The sequence below is a fragment of the Aspergillus ibericus genome (genome assembly GCF_003184845.1).
Source record: "Aspergillus ibericus CBS 121593 unplaced genomic scaffold BO80scaffold_1, whole genome shotgun sequence".
NCBI lineage: Eukaryota > Fungi > Ascomycota > Eurotiomycetes > Eurotiales > Aspergillaceae > Aspergillus > Aspergillus ibericus.
This window is the reverse complement of record NW_020292099.1, coordinates 1,161,878-1,177,380: the sequence shown is the minus strand read 5'-3', so window position 1 is coordinate 1,177,380 and position 15,503 is coordinate 1,161,878. Positions and strand designations below refer to the sequence as shown.

Genomic DNA, 15,503 nt, shown 5'->3' with positions numbered 1-15,503 from the left:
GCCGTAAAAAAAAGTTTCCCTCCGCAATCATCAATTCTCGGTGTTGCGAATCTCCTCCATTTTTCAGTGAATGTTCTCTTATTTCCCCGCAGAACTCCCTTCTTCTTTCTGTGACCCGATAGCGCAGACCCCAGTTCAATTTCGCTGCTCACACCATGGCCGGCATCGGTGAAGAAAATCACAAGAAGCGGAAGCTCCCCGAGGGCCCCGAGATCGAGATCGACGTTTCTGCACCCGAGCCTCCCTCCAAGAAGGCTTTGCGAAAGCTCAAGAAAAAGGCTGCTGAACCCCCGTCGGAGTCCACGACAGAGGCGAAGGCGCCGGCACCGGCACAGGCCCCTGTCGACAGTGCTGCTGCTAATCCTCAGAAGCGCTCCGAGTATGGTGTCTGGATCGGAAACTTGCCATTCTTTGCGACCAAAGACGATGTGCGCAACTTCTTCACAAGCAACTGCACCTTTACGGAGACGACAATTACCAGAATTCACATGCCCAAGTCCGGTGATAAGCACGGAAAACCCCAGAATAAAGGATTCGCCTACGTCGACTTCTCTACGCACAAGGCCGCACAGGAGGCCCTTGGCCTCAGCGAGCAACTTCTGACCGGACGGCGTGTGCTGATCAAGGATGCAAAGAATTTCTCCGGGAGACCGGACAAGCCTCAGGGAGAGGGTCAGAAGGGCAATGCTGCGGCATCTGGAAACCCCCCGTCAAAGCGTATATTTGTCGGTAACCTCGGCTTCGACGCTACGAAGGAGCTCATTGAAGAGCACTTTGCCCAATGCGGGACGGTGGCAAATGTACATGTAGCGACATTCCAGGACTCTGGCAAATGCAAGGGTTACGCTTGGGTGGTGTTTGAGGATCTCGCAGCCGCCGAAGCAGCGGTGAAGGGCTTCGTGATGGTGAACGAAGATGATGAAGAGGAGTCCGAGTCCGAGTCTGAAACCCAGAAAAAGTCAAAGAAACCGCGCCAGAAGAGAGTTTGGGTGAACAACCTGCTCGGTAGGCGGCTGCGGATGGAATTTGCCGAAGATGCCACGACGCGCTACAAGAAGCGATTCGGCAAAGATGGAGAGGGCAAGAAGAACGATACCGCAGACATCAGCGAGGTTGGGTCTGCGGAACACGATTCGATGGGCGAGCAGCCTCGCCAGTCGCGGCCTGGCAAGGCTAGGAAGGAAAAGCCCGATTATACGAGATACGATCAGGAGACTGTGCAAAAGCTTAGTGGGGCCATCGTCGAATCGCAAGGAAAGAAGATCACCTTCGATTAGGAGTGCTCCCTCGTCAAATAAGGATGTGCAGCTCGGGAGAACAGAGAAGACGATCGGACATGGAGAATCGAACCCTCCTTGCTGGCGGACCACACGGAGCTCCGCATTATCGGGCAGTGTATCCTGACCGTTGGAAATCGTTGTCATAGTGAACTGTGACATGAGTTGTCCCATCCTTGCATGGATACCATGACCCGTCGGTTCATGGAGAAGACGGCCGTGGGCGGCGCTCTAGAAACATTGAGGATGGTGGTCCTCAGTACCCTGATACCCCAAAAGTCTCTTGTACAGAATGTATGTAAGCCATGAAGCAATATAATAACCCACGGACGGGAATGATGAGCCATGTTCATCCGATTGTGGGGTCAGCCCTGGTAGGGCGTGTTTCATCCCCAGTGCCATTGTAGAAACACCGACAGATGTCTCTCCGTTGACGCCAAGTACTTCGACGCAGAGGAATACCTACAGATGGTACCAGATTTAGGTACAGGTACACTGGATCCCTGATGCCCGCCGGCTTAGTCATGGGGTAAACAGAGGCAGCCAACCATAAGGGAGTCGGAAAGTTCACAGCGTCAATAATCCTCACGCTGTGGCCGGAGGTGCTCTGACGCGTGGTCTGGTTCCCCCGGGGCTGTAGGAGGGAACCAGGGGACGAGCCGTCAAATCCATTGTGAACACCGTTATCCGCTGTGCCAAAAGAGCTGTCGTAGGGACGGCGGCATCCCAGCGTAGGGCGTGATGGGGGGAGGATCGACTGGAGCGCAAAGTAGTTCTAGAATCACTTGAGGTGGTTTGGGGGGGACGCTAACCGGATCGAGGCGGTTGACATCGAAAGAGCATGTCATGGCTCATGCTCAAAACCACCAAATCTCTCCCCCCCAAAGCTCATTCATCCGCTCGACACTCCTGGCCCTCGCTCCTGAGGTGCACCTTCTTACTCTGCTTTCTGGCCTTTTCCTCCGTCCTTCGTCTTTGCGGTGCCACGGACCTGTTGCTTTCCGGTTTTCTTCCTATCTAGACCTAGTCTCTGCCCTGCTACCCACCCACCCTCGTCTTGCAACCCGCCGCTCTCGCCGCTGCTGGTCGGTGCACTTTGACGCCTTTCCCACCACCCCCGACCCCTCCCTAAGCAGTTTTCGAATCCAAAGCACATTTTATCAGCCTTTTCTTGTCACCGTCACTCCGTTCCCATGGCCCCCCGTCGACACAATATCGGTGCTAGCCGCCGTCGGAGAAGAGACGATGAGGGCGAAGATGAGGGATCGCTAGATGGAGAACTGGAGGACGACTCCCTGAGCGAAGGATCCATTATCAGCCATCCCGATGACGAAGACGCCGATGGCGAAGGCAGCGATGAGAGTGATGATGAAGCATCTGTGACCCGGGAAGCGGGCAATACCCATGCTCCTCAACCCAATGGCCGTACACCCGCGGCAAACCCGAAGCTCGGACGCCGCCATTCTGCCTCGCCTGGGAAACGCCATACAGTCACCGCTATGTCGGACACAGAAGCTATGATGAACGGACTGAGGTTGTCCGATGAGGCGGCCGACGTGGCCGAAATCCATTTCGATGATATGAAGGGGGAGCTCGGCCAGCCGACTGGAAGGACTCCATCGGCGCCTCCGGCAGAACCAAAACAAGACAGCCTTATGGAGAGGAAGCGCCGTGATCACGAGAAGTATACCAAGGAGAAGGACGAGAACCCAACGTTCGTGCCCACTCGAGGTAGCTTCTTCCTTCACGACAAACGCTCGACCGAATCTGCAACCAACGGTTACAAGCCGTTTGCCAAGTCCAAGTCGAGGCCATACGGTCTCATCGTGGACGGCAATGTGCGCAAGTACGCTTGAACTTCTCCTGGCTATTCTATCGCGGACCCCCATCGAGACGTCTCACTAACGGTTTGCAGAAGTCAGGTGAAACCAGTTGCCAGCGAAAAACAGTGGACACACGATCTGCATGATACTGTTGCTGGGGATGATGCACCGGTCTCGAAACTCCCAACTCTACCTCCGACTCTCTCGACTATTCCCCCCAAAGCAGTTCCTACAGCTCCTCGGTCATCGCCGCCCAACAGGTCTTTTTCGAGCACTACGTTGATTGGAAATGTGCCTATTGTGGTCTTCTTACCGGGCATGGTTCAACCCATCTCCTACCCTACAGTTCCAAAGAGGCAACACACCCGTTTACCTCAGCATCGCCCTCCTCTTCGTCGCGACAAGCCCGTCCGAATCTCACTTCCCGGACAACCGGCGCGATACATCTTCCCTGCCACGGAGCGATCATTTATATTCATCCCGCGAGCGCTCCGCCCTAACCAACAAGCGTTCCGCGGGCGTCGGAGTGGATTCTTTCCTGGACGGCGGCCAAGTATCTATGCCGGTTCGACATACACTTCAAGCGTCAGCATCAGTAGGAGGTCGTCGTTTGGCAAGCCGCCATCTCAAGAAGGATTCCACTCGCCCGCAGCCTCAGTTCTCTCCAGGCAGACGATCGTGGCCACGGACAACGGCAAACCCATTGTCCGCCTACCTCCACCTCGACCCTCAGCAGGGCTACCACCTCCGCCTCCCGGTCCTCCAGTGGCCGTGCCGCCTCTACCACAACCACAACCCCAGCCTCCTGTTTACCGGGAGAGCCGTCCGGCGCCCATACCTATGCATCAACCTCGTCCCCAGAAAACCGTCTCCGTTGCAGACATTGAAACTCCAGCAAGCTTCCCCTTCAACCCTCCTCAACCGCAACAGGAACAGCCGTTCCATCACCAGGTCCCGATGCCTGCCAATGGGCCGGTCTATGGCACAGATGCTTCCGGTTTCCCTCCTACTGCCCACTCGTCCGTGACGCCCTTGTCCCACATACCCGAGCGTGCGATCCATGCCCAGCCCTTCCAGCCATATGGGTTCCAACAGCCGCAGGCCTTCTATCCCGCGTCCTATCCCTCTGGCGCTGTTTATTACCCGGTCACAGGAGCAGAGTTCCCTCCTTATAATGCCGCCGTGGGACCTGGCACCTCTGTGCCTCCCTTCCCTCCGGGGCAACAGGCGCCGTATATGGTGCCCGGAGGACCTACGTCGGGTGAGCAATCAGCTCAGCCGGGCACTGTCGCACATGAAGCAGGCGGTACGGTGTATTTCTACGATACCAACCAGATGTACCAAAACTCATCCTATGGTATGCCAAATGCTCCTGGGCCTGGTGGTGTTGTGGGCATGGGCGGCATGATGACGCCCCCGGGTACAACCTATTATTACCCTCCGTCGCAAGGGGGTGTTTACTACGCCTCTCAGTGAGCAGGGCCTAATGCATGATACCTGGCTTGCCCTATTCTTGTCTTTTCTTTCTCGTGAGCTGCGAAAATTCTGTTTTCTTCTGTGTTTATTTTGACGTTCTGCTTCCCCTTCCGCCTTGGTCTGCGCCTTATCTTGCCCATCTGTCCTCTTTTTCTTATGATATTATTATTTCCCTCATTTTTCCCATCCTTCCTATTCATTTTGTTGTTGTTTTCTGCCTACGCATGGAAAAGCGGCAACTCTGTTGTTGATCCAAATATGACGACCTTTCATTCTCTCATAGCCTGTGCCTTTCCTTGCTTGTTGAGGTTTAGTGTCGCCGGGGCATCTTCCTCTCCCAGCTCCGTCTCTGATTGTGGTTAGATAAGGATTTCATGCATTACTAGCGATTGCCTGCTGTGCCGTTCTATTTTTACCCTGCTTCCTTTTCCTTCTTTTTTCGCGTTTTCCCTTTTTTTCGTTTGACTGATTCTTTTTTTTTTTTTTTCCTTTTCTCTTGACCCTTTTCTTTTTCTTCCTCTTTTTTTTTTTTTTTTTGCTTGGCATTCGTCGTTGCCCTGTTGTCCCGTTTAGCTTGTGTCCGCCCAAGTCTCCCGCGATGTACGGATACCATCTTCTTCGATATAATCATGACGTTGAATGGCAACGGGATGGGCCGGACCATGGTGCGGTGATGCTCTACGCCCCCTGCTGGCTCCGTCAGGCTCCCCCTTCCGGTGTGTTGCCGATGCGAATACCCGTACGAAGTCTCTGACCACGCTCGTCTGCATCCTGGTTTATGAACGTAATGCGGTGCCCCCCTGTGATCTGCGATGTGTTTCACTGCGCTCGTTTGAGATTGTTGATTGACGAGGCCGAGGAGGCCGGCTGAGGCGTGGCACTCTGTCTACAAAAGCAATAAAACATGATCCCAAAAATAGTGCTGTGAGCGTTGTCCTTGCCGGGACTCGGTAGAGAGAGCAGCCAGGAGGGCCGGGATGGCCTGGAAGGCCTTGGGGGGTGTGACGTGACGTCAAGCGGCACGTCAATGGGCGTCAATCTCTCAGCCTAGTGCATTGTAAAACCGTATTAACCGATCCTTCGTAGGGGGGGAAACTGAGGGGGAGATGGGGATTAACGGGCAGAAGTAAGCACCCTGATCAGCAAGCGGCATCTGAGGCTTGGGAGCGATTGGACGGTGGCATGAGGGGAACATCCATGTTGTGATGAAATCATCCCGCCCAAGATGAAGGAGATGACGAGGTGGTGGATTAGGCACCTACGTAGCCAGCAGAGCAGTGCCTCGTTCTGCAGACGGGAGGGGACTCCACCGGGGATGCAAGTGGGAGTAGTAGTGAAGGGGGTGATCGGACGGAGGAGGACTTGGAAGTACGGCGGATGGCATCGCGACCGCCGGGCCAGACGAGGTACCGGGTAGGTATTCGGGGGGCCCAGGAGCACCCAGAGCTCAGGCCAGCCGTGCGATCCGCCGGGGCGTCCCTAAGGATGAGTTAGTGTACATAGTTAGGTCTTAGTAGGGATTTGTCGTCACGAACCGGCCAGGCAGGCCAGCCAGACGGACAGACACTCGGACAGCCCATCGCAGCAAACCATTCCATCATCCGCCAATGGCCGTCCGCCTTCACCGCCTCGGCCGGATGCAGCAGTGCAGCAGCTGACCTCCAGGCAGCCGGCCACTCCTCTTTAATCTCTCCCTCGCTCTCTCCTCATCTCTCCCTCTCCCTCCTCCCCCCTTCTCCTCATCTCATCATCTTCTTCCCTCCCTCAAGCCACTTTTTCTTTTTTACTTCTTCTTCTCTTCTGAAACCCCCTCTTAACCTCGGCTTCCGCCTCAGCTTCATTTTTATCCTCCACTTCCTCCCCCCCCCCGTCTTTTAAAATCCCATCCATCCAAATCCATTTCCATCCTGGGGATTCCATCACATTTTCTTGTCCTGGGCCAAAGTAACTGACTGGACGAATCTGACCCTGGGTCCCTATCGCCTGCTTGTTGTCCCCTAGCTACCGCTACGCACTAGCGTCCGTTTTTCTTATCTCTCCTCGGACCCCTGCCCAAATCACGCCAGGCCAGACAAACATTTCTGGACACCATGGCTTCTCCTGCGCCTACCCCGGCACCCGTGGGCCCAAGTACCCCCATCACCGTCAAGGTGCTCTACAATGAGAATACTCGACGCTTCAAGCTGCCCTTGAGAGAGCTCGGGGCTCGCACGCTTCCCCAGAGTGTATGTCCGTCCCCACCCAAGCTCCGATCGGAACTACGGGTCCTTGCCCCCCCCCCATCAAAAAAAAAGCCACCCCAGAATTTCCTCCCTCACTGCTACCCCCTCACGTGCCCATGTGCTAGCTCGATGTCTGCTTGAAGCATGTTTATCTCGCTTGTGGACAAACTGCCTGCAAGGAGTCAAAATAAGAGATGAATATTTTTTCTGCACATGGTCGTAACGCATGCTGACGTCTTATCCGTGACCAGCTCCGCCAACTCCTTGGCGTTCCCGAGGATGTTAACGTCATCTTCGAACGTTATTCCGACAGTGCCGGTTGTTATATTCAACTCGATAGCGAGAACCCCGCTGTCTACAAACAGCTTTATCGCGCTGCCAAGGCCAAGTTGAAGCTGCGGATCAAGGCTACGACGGCCGGGGAGCCTGTATCCCCACCCCAGCCGGCTGCAGACCTCCCCGAACCCGAGAATGCATCAAGGTACAGTTACCTCGAAACTGTCTTGAGTGCTCCTCTCCCTGAGTCTCAAGTTGAAAGTGTTCCCACTAGTGCGTCCCCATCGGCTTCGATTCTGCCCGAGGTCGCCAGTTACTCTGCCCCAGCTGAGGCCCAGTCCACACAATGGTCGGCCCCCGCCACTGTTGAGCCTCAGTACCGCGAATTCGTCTTGGGCCAGGACAGCCTAGACACGCCGGTTGTCTCGCACGCATCGCCCAACGGGGTCTTCTGCATCGATTGCAACAACTGTGGCCGCTCGATCCCCAACGAACATTACCACTGCAGCATCTGTGACGACGGTGATTATGACCTTTGCCTCCAGTGTGTCGATGCTGGCGTCGCTTGCCTCGATGAAGAACACTGGTTGATCAAGCGCGTCGTCAAGGACGGTGAGGTTACTAACAGCACCACTGAAACGGTCGCCCCTAGAAAGGTCCAGGATGAGGAGCCGGAAGAGAAGTTCGAGGAGACCGTTCCCGAGCTGGTCTCCGAAAGCACCCCAGAAACCCCGGCTGCCCCAGAAGTCCCCGAAAGCACTCAGGAGCGCATCTGCAATGACTGCCTGAAAGGTATGACCAACCCTCTTGCTTCCAACCTACTGGCTGGTTGTGTCCCACTGACATCTGATAGAACTCGACGAGACTAAGATGGTTTCTTGCTTGGACTGCGATGACTATGATCTCTGCATCACATGTCTTCTCAAGGACACTCATGGCCATCACCCCGCGCACTCCTTCACCCTCATTCATAACCGTCAGTTCTGTTTGAAGAGCCTGGTGCAGTCCCGCTGCAAGCCTGGACGTCACCACCATCACGCAGCGATCTGTGATGGGTGTGAAAAGGTTCGTTAACCCCGTACTTCGTTGGGCTACAGTACACTAATCCAATTGCAGCGTATCATTGGTGTCCGCCACAAGTGCCTGACCTGCCCAGACTGGGACTACTGCTCCGAGTGTCACCAGAAGGCACCCCAAAGCCATCCGGGCCATCGGTTCGCGCCGCTCTACGAGGCAATTGCCGAGCCCTTGCAAAGTTATGAAGTGCATTACGGCATCTACTGTGATGGTCCTCTGTGCAAGAACCGCCCTTGCCCCAGCTTCATCACTGGAACGCGCTACAAGTGCTCCGTGTGCGATGATACTGATTTCTGCGCCAAATGCGAGATCCACCCGACCAACACGCACAACCGCACTCACCCCATGGTCATGCTCAAGACGCCTGTGCACAATGTCTTTGTCAGCACCGTCCAGGAAGAACGTGGCGGATCTACCTTCACCTTTGGCGACCGTCCCCAGAGGTCCACTTCCACCCAGGCCACCGCTCCGGCTGAGCCGGTTCCGGAAGCGCCCAAGCCGGAAGTACAGAGTGTCCCGGAGCCTCAACCGGTGGCACAGCCCATCCCGGTGGCTGAGAAGCAGGACCCGGTCGACCAGACGGCGTCGGATCCCGCCTCGGGCTACCAAGCTTTCTTCATCCGCGACACTGTGCCGGATGACACCACCATGCCGCCCAACAAAACCTTCCAGCAGACCTGGACCCTTTTCAACCCCGGTCCCCTCTCGTGGCCCGTCGGCACTGATGTGCGGTTCGTCGGTGGCGATTCGATGTTCAACGTGAACACCAACCACCCATTGAGCATGGACTCCATTTCGGCTGCCATGGAGAGCAACAAGCTGTCGGAGCCGCTGGAGCCCGGCCACAGCGCCGACTTTACCGTGACGCTCAAGACCCCGAGCCGTCAGGGCACGGCCATTTCTTACTGGCGACCGAAGCTTCCCAGCGGCATGCCGTTCGGCCACCGTCTGTGGTGCGACGTCCGCGTGCGTGATGAGGTGCCGCTGCCCGTGGAGAGTGCACCGGTGCCGGAGGCCGTGCAGCCCGTTGAAGCCCCCGAAGAGAAGCCGGTGGGGCCCGCGGAGAGTCAGATGATCTTCCCCAAGTTGGAGAAGGAGTCCCCGGAGACGAGCACGCACGAGGCAGCCATGACGGCACCCTCTGCCCCGTCGGTCACAAATCCCTCAGAGCAGGACATGTTTGACGACATGGACAGTCTGACGCTGGGCGAGGACGAGACGGATGCGGGACTGCTTACGGACGAAGAGTATGACATCTTGGATGCTAGTGATCAGGAATATCTGGAGGCCCAATCGCAGCGGTGAGTGGGCTGTGGCCGTGATGAGTTACGGATTTCTTGGACCTGGGGACGACGGAGTTAGTGGGACAGGATGGAATAATCTGCCATGTTTTAATTAGTTGCTCTCTTTGTGTACGCGATGGAAAAGCGGCCTAGGTGGATGTCGGGGGCCGATGTGGCGATGGCTGTACTTCACTCTGCTCTAGGCTTGACTAATGTAAGCTCTCCTCTGCGTGTGGTCATTTGACTGGGACTACTATACAGTAGAAGTTCGTATTGGCGGATCGCCGCGGAGAAGGAGAGGCGCGGGATTCCCCGCCATGGCGATCGCGGCCCACCGCCACTGGCTGGCCTGGGGGACCCACTGTGGATGCCTAATCCGCGTCTGATTCAGATAGTACGGAGTCCTTCTGCAGGTTCTGCCATCAGCTCCAGTGCCGAGGGTCACTGCTGGCCGCGACACACGAAGCTGATCCCTTCCCCGCACGCCACTCGGTTTGGTGATTGCGCTACCCCAAGCTCCCCCATACGCACCTGGTTTTTTCTATCTGTCTTGTCTCCCGGTCACTCGCTTTCCCTATTTCCACACACTCACAACCACCCCGAGGAAGCATCCAATTCACGATGAAAAGCTACATCAACCTGGCCATTCTGGCCGTCCTCATCGCCTCGCTGTATCGGCCGGTGACGCACGAGCTCACTGTCCTGGGCGTGTTCCGCTCGGCCACCGGGGCCGTCAGCCACCAAGGAGCTCCCATTCACACCATTGCAGACACCATTCATTGCGAGGACTTACATTATTATCATCCTGCAGGCCAGCTCTTCACAGCCTGTGAGGACTCGGTCCTGCCCCGCTTCCAATGGTTCCCTCCCTTGGTGACCTTCAAGGGCCCGGCAGACACGACGGGCTCGATCCATGTGATTGATCCCAAGGTATATTCCCTGCGCTGCATACTGTGGGTGGAAGAAGGCTAATGCCAATGCGCCTGACTAGACCATGAAATCTTCCCGTCTCACGTTTGAAAACTTCTCTGGACCGTTCATCACCCACGGCATCGATCTCACCGAGGATCCGGAGCGGACGGATGCGGTGTACATCTTCGCCGTGAACCACTTGGCCAACCCCGAGTATCACGGCGGCGATGTGCCCAAGGCGCGCTCGCAGGTCGAACTGTTCCACCATGTGCTCAACTCGGGCACGATCCGCCATGTGCGCTCCATCCGCCATCCCCTCATAACCACCCCAAATGATATCTATGCCGTCAGCCCGCGTTCCTTCTACGTCACCAATGACCATCTCTACCGGGAGGGGTACAAACGCTCGGTGGAGAACCTGCTCCCCGCCGCCAAGTGGTCGACTGTGATCCACGTCCAGCTCGACCCTCTTGCGTCCTCCGCGGCGGAGTCGGGGCTCGATGCGATGGTGGCAGTCGAGGGACTCTGGAATAACAACGGTCTCGGACATGGTCCGTCGCCGGAGGAGGTCCTCCTCACCAGCGCCATGGGTGGGTACCTGTGGCGGATGCGGCCCAATGCCAACCGCACGCTGTCCATCGTGGACGAGTTCACCTTTGACAGCACGATCGACAACCCCAGCTACTACCAGGACCCGTACCGCACGGCCGAGAACGATGCGAGCGGCTATGTGCTGGGGGGATTGCTGCGCGCGGTGGACCTCGACAAGACGCGCACGGAGCCCGAGGCCACGGACGGGGTGATGGTATGGTATACGCGTCGTCAGCCGGGGACGGGGGAGTGGGAGACGCGGTTGCTTTTTGAAGATGACGGATCACGCATTCGGAGCGCCAGCACGGCGCTGCTGGTTCCCAAGGAGTCGGTGGCCGGAGAGAAGAAGGCGTGGTTGTTCGTGACGGGGTTCTATTCCGAGGCCATAATCGCCGTGGAGGTGACCTTGTAAGCCATGATGTTCCATACCTGGGAAATTAGTTCCGATCATCGCATTCGTATATAGATAGATACCTTAACATCAGCACATACTTACACTTGTACCTCTCCCCTCCCTTCCTCCCCCCAACACCAAACGAACAACCCCCCTCCAAATCCCCTCCCCACCTCCCCCACATACACCATCTCAGCATTTCCCCACCTTAGGCCCCCTCCCCAGCAAACCAATCCGTCCGTTCTCCACCCCCACCTCCACCACCCAGAAGGATGATAATACCAATCCACGACCCCCAAATCCGCCACCAATCGAATCATCAGACCCCCTACTCACGCAAGAATCCATCGTTCAACCCGATCAAAATCAACGGTTCTAATCGCTTACTCCCGGAGAGAGATGACTGACTCCAGATCGGTCTTGAAAAAGGAACTGTGCACGGAATGATGGTTCTTGTTCCGGGAGTGGTATTGGGGACGATGTAGAGTGCGCAACGGGAGAAAAGAGAGGTGGTGCGGGAGAAAAGTATATACCTGGATCGGAGGAGTTGGCGATGCAAGGGGGTCGGTGTGACGAACCAGAAACAGGTCCACAATCAAATAAATAAGGAGGTAGAGATATAGATATTATATTCATATACTTAGAACTAACAAGTCTAAAGAGAAAAATCTATATATAGACAGAGGTAGTCTAAATAGGACTTAGGATACTTAATAGGTTCTTTTTTTTTAAAAAAAAAATAAATTCTAGGATTAATAAAATAACTTTCTTTATATTACGAGTGACATGAACCATACCTATTTTAGTCTCATGGGACCGGGCTAAGGCTCTTGCTGAGCAATGAAAAGGGGTGCCGCCGCGCCTCTCCATGCATTACTAGTACTTTCAACCTCCTTGAGCAAACGCGTTTTCTGGCCAACCTCCTCCCACCTTGACGGTTCTCACGCGCTTCCTGTAAAGGCAATAGTAATTATAATATGCCAAAGGCGCGTCCACTTCTTCGTGGGGAGATCACTTACTCGACTGCCAAAACAGAAGAGGTGAACGTTCTCCACCGATTGCGCTACCCTGACCAGAGAGATGAATTCTTTGCATATATTCTCGAGAAACGTAACTGGATCGAAGCGGTAGTTGCTCATCACCTGAACCTAGAATCACCCAACCAGTGTCGCATGGCCGACTTTGGGAATTGGCAACATGGAAGTTTCAATTTGTGTGTCCCAGTCAATGTTAATACGTGGAAACAGAAACAACAGCCTGGAAACTGTGTTTTGTTCCGGCTCCCTCTTCCGTATCGAGTCGGTGATGCGTTTCGCCCTGGCAATGGGGATGAAAAGATCCGGTGCGAGGCAGGCACCTACGCATGGCTTGAACAAAATTGTCCCGATATACCCATTCCAAGACTATACGGCTTCGCTACATCGACCGGTGAAACTGTGCGACCTTTCCCCCTGTTCCCTCAATGAGAAAGCTAACTTCAATGCTCTTCTTAGTTCACTCGCTTGCAAAACCTGCCGTTTCTCACCCGTTGCTTTGAATATATCCGCCGAAAACTTCTTGCAGTTCTTGGAAAACCTACCCCTACGCAATATGTTCGCCATCAACCCCCAAGCTCCATATCTAGTGACCAGATAATGGGATCAGGCTACCTATTAATAGAATATATCGAAGAAGAACAAGGGGAAATGCTATCGAACTCCTGGCCAGAGAAACACATGGAGGCAAGATTGAGAATGAATTTATTCCGAAGCCTCTCTCGAATATTGCTCAGTATCACACGAATTCGCTTATCGAAGATTGGATCTTTTGTTATAGACCGGAGTGGATTCTTACGCCTGGCGAATCGTCCGCTTTCTCTTGAAATTCAAGACTTGGAAAATGAGGAGATACCTACCAGTATACCGCGCGGCTGTACTTATTCCACAGTGGATTCTTATGCGACGGCTCTTCTTCACATGCATGATAGTCGATTACGACACCAACCGAATGCAATCAATGATCTTGAGGACTATCTGTACCAGACATCTGCATTGACAGCAATGCGAACAGCCTTCCCTTCGTTCTTCCGTTCCGAACTTCGCCATGGCCCATTTGTTTTGATGCTTACCGACCTTCACCAAAGCAACATCTTTGTTGATAAAGACTGGCACATCACTTGCTTGGTGGATCTTGAGTGGGCATGCACTCGACCTATCGAGATGCTACGGACTCCGACGTGGCTCACGAATAAGGCTGTGGACGAGATTGCCGAAGAAGCCGAGGAGTATGATATAAGGCGCAGGGAGTTCATTAATGTCTTGGCTGCCGAAGAACAGAAAGTCGAAGCCGTCCATCCACAACAACCATCAACTACCCCGAAAGGGAGTTGGGCAATGCGAGCCGTGGATGAAATTATAGAAACACCGGACGCATGCGACGAGATGTACGCAGCAGGTGTTACATATGAGACACGACTATCAACCATCATGAAAGAAAGCTGGGAGTCAGGAGCATTCTGGTATTCCCTTGCGCTTGCTAGCCCAACAGGTTTATTCTCCGTCTTTTACAAGCAGGTCCAACCCAGGTTTCTCAGATACTGTCCTGATCATGACGGCTTTCAACAGGTTATGCCATGGTACTGGTCTCAGGATTTCGTCAAAATTGGGCCAAGGAAAATCGCCGATAAAACCGATTACGATCTTCGGCTTAAAGAAGCATTTGGGATTGAGGACTAATTACAACGTCATATCAATTTCCAGTCCCACACACATTATTGGCCTTCTGCTGTGCCAGATTCTTTAAACATCTCTCCCAAAGCTTCCTCTAGTTTTCGGAGTGCTCTCTCGTCCTTTGACCGTTCTCGATGCCGCTTTGCAGCTTCGGCTGACGAAGTAAGCTGCTGTAAGGTTTTTATATCTGAGCTGAGGCCGACTATCGCTTCTTCGCCTTTCTTATCTTTGGCTTCGGGCTTGTCTGCCATTCTTGACTGTCTCGTCACGCTGGGTTTGGGTGTGTGGTCAATCGAGCATTACTGTAAGACTTTAGATGGAAATTGGCACTTACTCGCGTAGAGAAGTTCTGGTATGATCTTTTAATCCCTTGTGTGAGAGGAAAGGAGAATTTGTTCATTTGTAAAGTCAGTTGAAGTCTATATACACAGGTGCGTGAGATTGTTATCTTTTGACCGGTTAATACCGCTTGGTTGAATGACGTGCCTTGGTCACAAGGTATGGCAGCCAATAGTACTTAGAATTTTGAATTTAGGGTGATTCTCAAGTCCTATCAACGTTGCAGAAGTTGTTGGCCAGAGCGCACTAGCATCATGTCGTGTGATTCCCGCCGGCCAAGTTCTCCTCATTTCCCTCCTTACTGCCGTGCCCTTGTCCCAATATTTCCTCTGTTTCTTCAACTTTCCTACAGGTACTCTAAAGAAAATGGTATCCTCCAATTGCCTTCGTATATTCAATATGCAGCGGGAACTGAATCGGCGTCGGACTATTCCCGCGTATTATCACGAGTCTCTCGAGGAACGCATACCAGGGATTCTTCAGTCGCGGTCGCTGTCATGTTATGAACAGTGTGCTTCAAAGACCAAGATGGTTAACCGTAAGTGGTGAATCAAATTCTGTTTCATGCTAGGCGGACAGGAGGATATTGAGTATTCCCGGTAGGGTATTTTGAGGTCGAAGAAAACTGGAATGGAGGGGTAAACCGTAAAGCGATGTTCAGGCAGAAACAAGATAGGGAGATGGTTTACTTCCCCTATTTTCCCTATTAATACTTTGAACTGCTAATAGCACCCTGCAACAAACCAATTGTGTCCTTGTGACTCTATCTAGGTAAATCATCATTCAATCGTGGGGCTACCTGTTCTGGAGTATCGTTTTAGTCGTGAGTTGAAACTCATTGAACTCATCGAACACTCTTAGAGGGTGAGTATTAGTATCACGGCTTAATATTTGGTAGGTGCAAAATCGCTGACCAGTCGATCAACGATTCGTTGATAGAGTGTGCCTACCATGAGTCACTCGAGTTATCTCATCAATCATGGCTCAGCGGTCGTCGCTAGACTCGAATGTGCTTCTGCTTTTCTGTACAACCTGAACTAGCAACTCATGTCACATACGTCAATCCCTGTTCTCCATTATTGACGACCGATCGACATCAAAGCGCCGGCGTTTTGAGCTCGATTA

General features: G+C 53.8%; 6 protein-coding genes across 6 annotated transcripts; 5 read left to right on the top strand and 1 right to left on the bottom strand.

Annotated features, from left to right (window-relative positions):
• The first annotated feature begins 35 nt into the window (after positions 1-35).
• On the top strand, positions 36-1,629 carry BO80DRAFT_420649 (putative RNA binding protein Rnp24). The gene has a single exon (XM_025718413.1). It carries the CDS (start codon positions 156-158, stop codon positions 1,275-1,277), a length of 1,122 nt encoding a protein of 373 aa, XP_025580679.1. The 5' UTR covers positions 36-155; the 3' UTR covers positions 1,278-1,629.
• Positions 1,630-2,194: 565 nt separating this feature from the next.
• BO80DRAFT_371109 (uncharacterized protein) lies at positions 2,195-5,069 on the top strand. Its single transcript, XM_025716474.1, has 2 exons — positions 2,195-3,123; positions 3,193-5,069. The coding sequence occupies exons 1-2, from the start codon at positions 2,471-2,473 to the stop codon at positions 4,574-4,576; spliced, it is 2,037 nt and encodes a 678-aa protein (XP_025580678.1). The 5' UTR covers positions 2,195-2,470; the 3' UTR covers positions 4,577-5,069.
• Positions 5,070-6,560: 1,491 nt separating this feature from the next.
• BO80DRAFT_9697 (ZZ type zinc finger domain protein) lies at positions 6,561-9,756 on the top strand. The gene is made up of 5 exons (XM_025724971.1): positions 6,561-6,801; positions 7,050-7,866; positions 7,928-8,139; positions 8,215-9,045; positions 9,130-9,756. The coding sequence occupies exons 1-5, from the start codon at positions 6,667-6,669 to the stop codon at positions 9,454-9,456; spliced, it is 2,322 nt and encodes a 773-aa protein (XP_025580677.1). The 5' UTR covers positions 6,561-6,666; the 3' UTR covers positions 9,457-9,756.
• Positions 9,757-10,055: 299 nt separating this feature from the next.
• On the top strand, positions 10,056-11,349 carry BO80DRAFT_343980 (serum paraoxonase/arylesterase family protein; the record flags this gene model as incomplete). Its single annotated transcript, XM_025715254.1, has 2 exons — positions 10,056-10,364; positions 10,426-11,349. The coding sequence occupies 2 exons, from the start codon at positions 10,056-10,058 to the stop codon at positions 11,347-11,349; spliced, it is 1,233 nt and encodes a 410-aa protein (XP_025580676.1).
• Positions 11,350-12,234: 885 nt separating this feature from the next.
• On the top strand, positions 12,235-14,412 carry BO80DRAFT_460557 (uncharacterized protein). Its single transcript, XM_025722396.1, has 3 exons — positions 12,235-12,767; positions 12,825-14,309; positions 14,374-14,412. The coding sequence occupies exons 1-2, from the start codon at positions 12,309-12,311 to the stop codon at positions 14,043-14,045; spliced, it is 1,680 nt and encodes a 559-aa protein (XP_025580675.1). The 5' UTR covers positions 12,235-12,308; the 3' UTR covers positions 14,046-14,309; positions 14,374-14,412.
• On the bottom strand, positions 14,029-14,462 carry BO80DRAFT_420644 (uncharacterized protein). Its single transcript, XM_025718412.1, has 2 exons — positions 14,374-14,462; positions 14,029-14,309 (listed from the first exon to the last, which is right to left on the bottom strand). The coding sequence occupies exon 2, from the start codon at positions 14,288-14,290 to the stop codon at positions 14,081-14,083; it is 210 nt and encodes a 69-aa protein (XP_025580674.1). The 5' UTR covers positions 14,291-14,309; positions 14,374-14,462; the 3' UTR covers positions 14,029-14,080.
• Between the last annotated feature and the right edge of the window lie 1,041 nt (positions 14,463-15,503).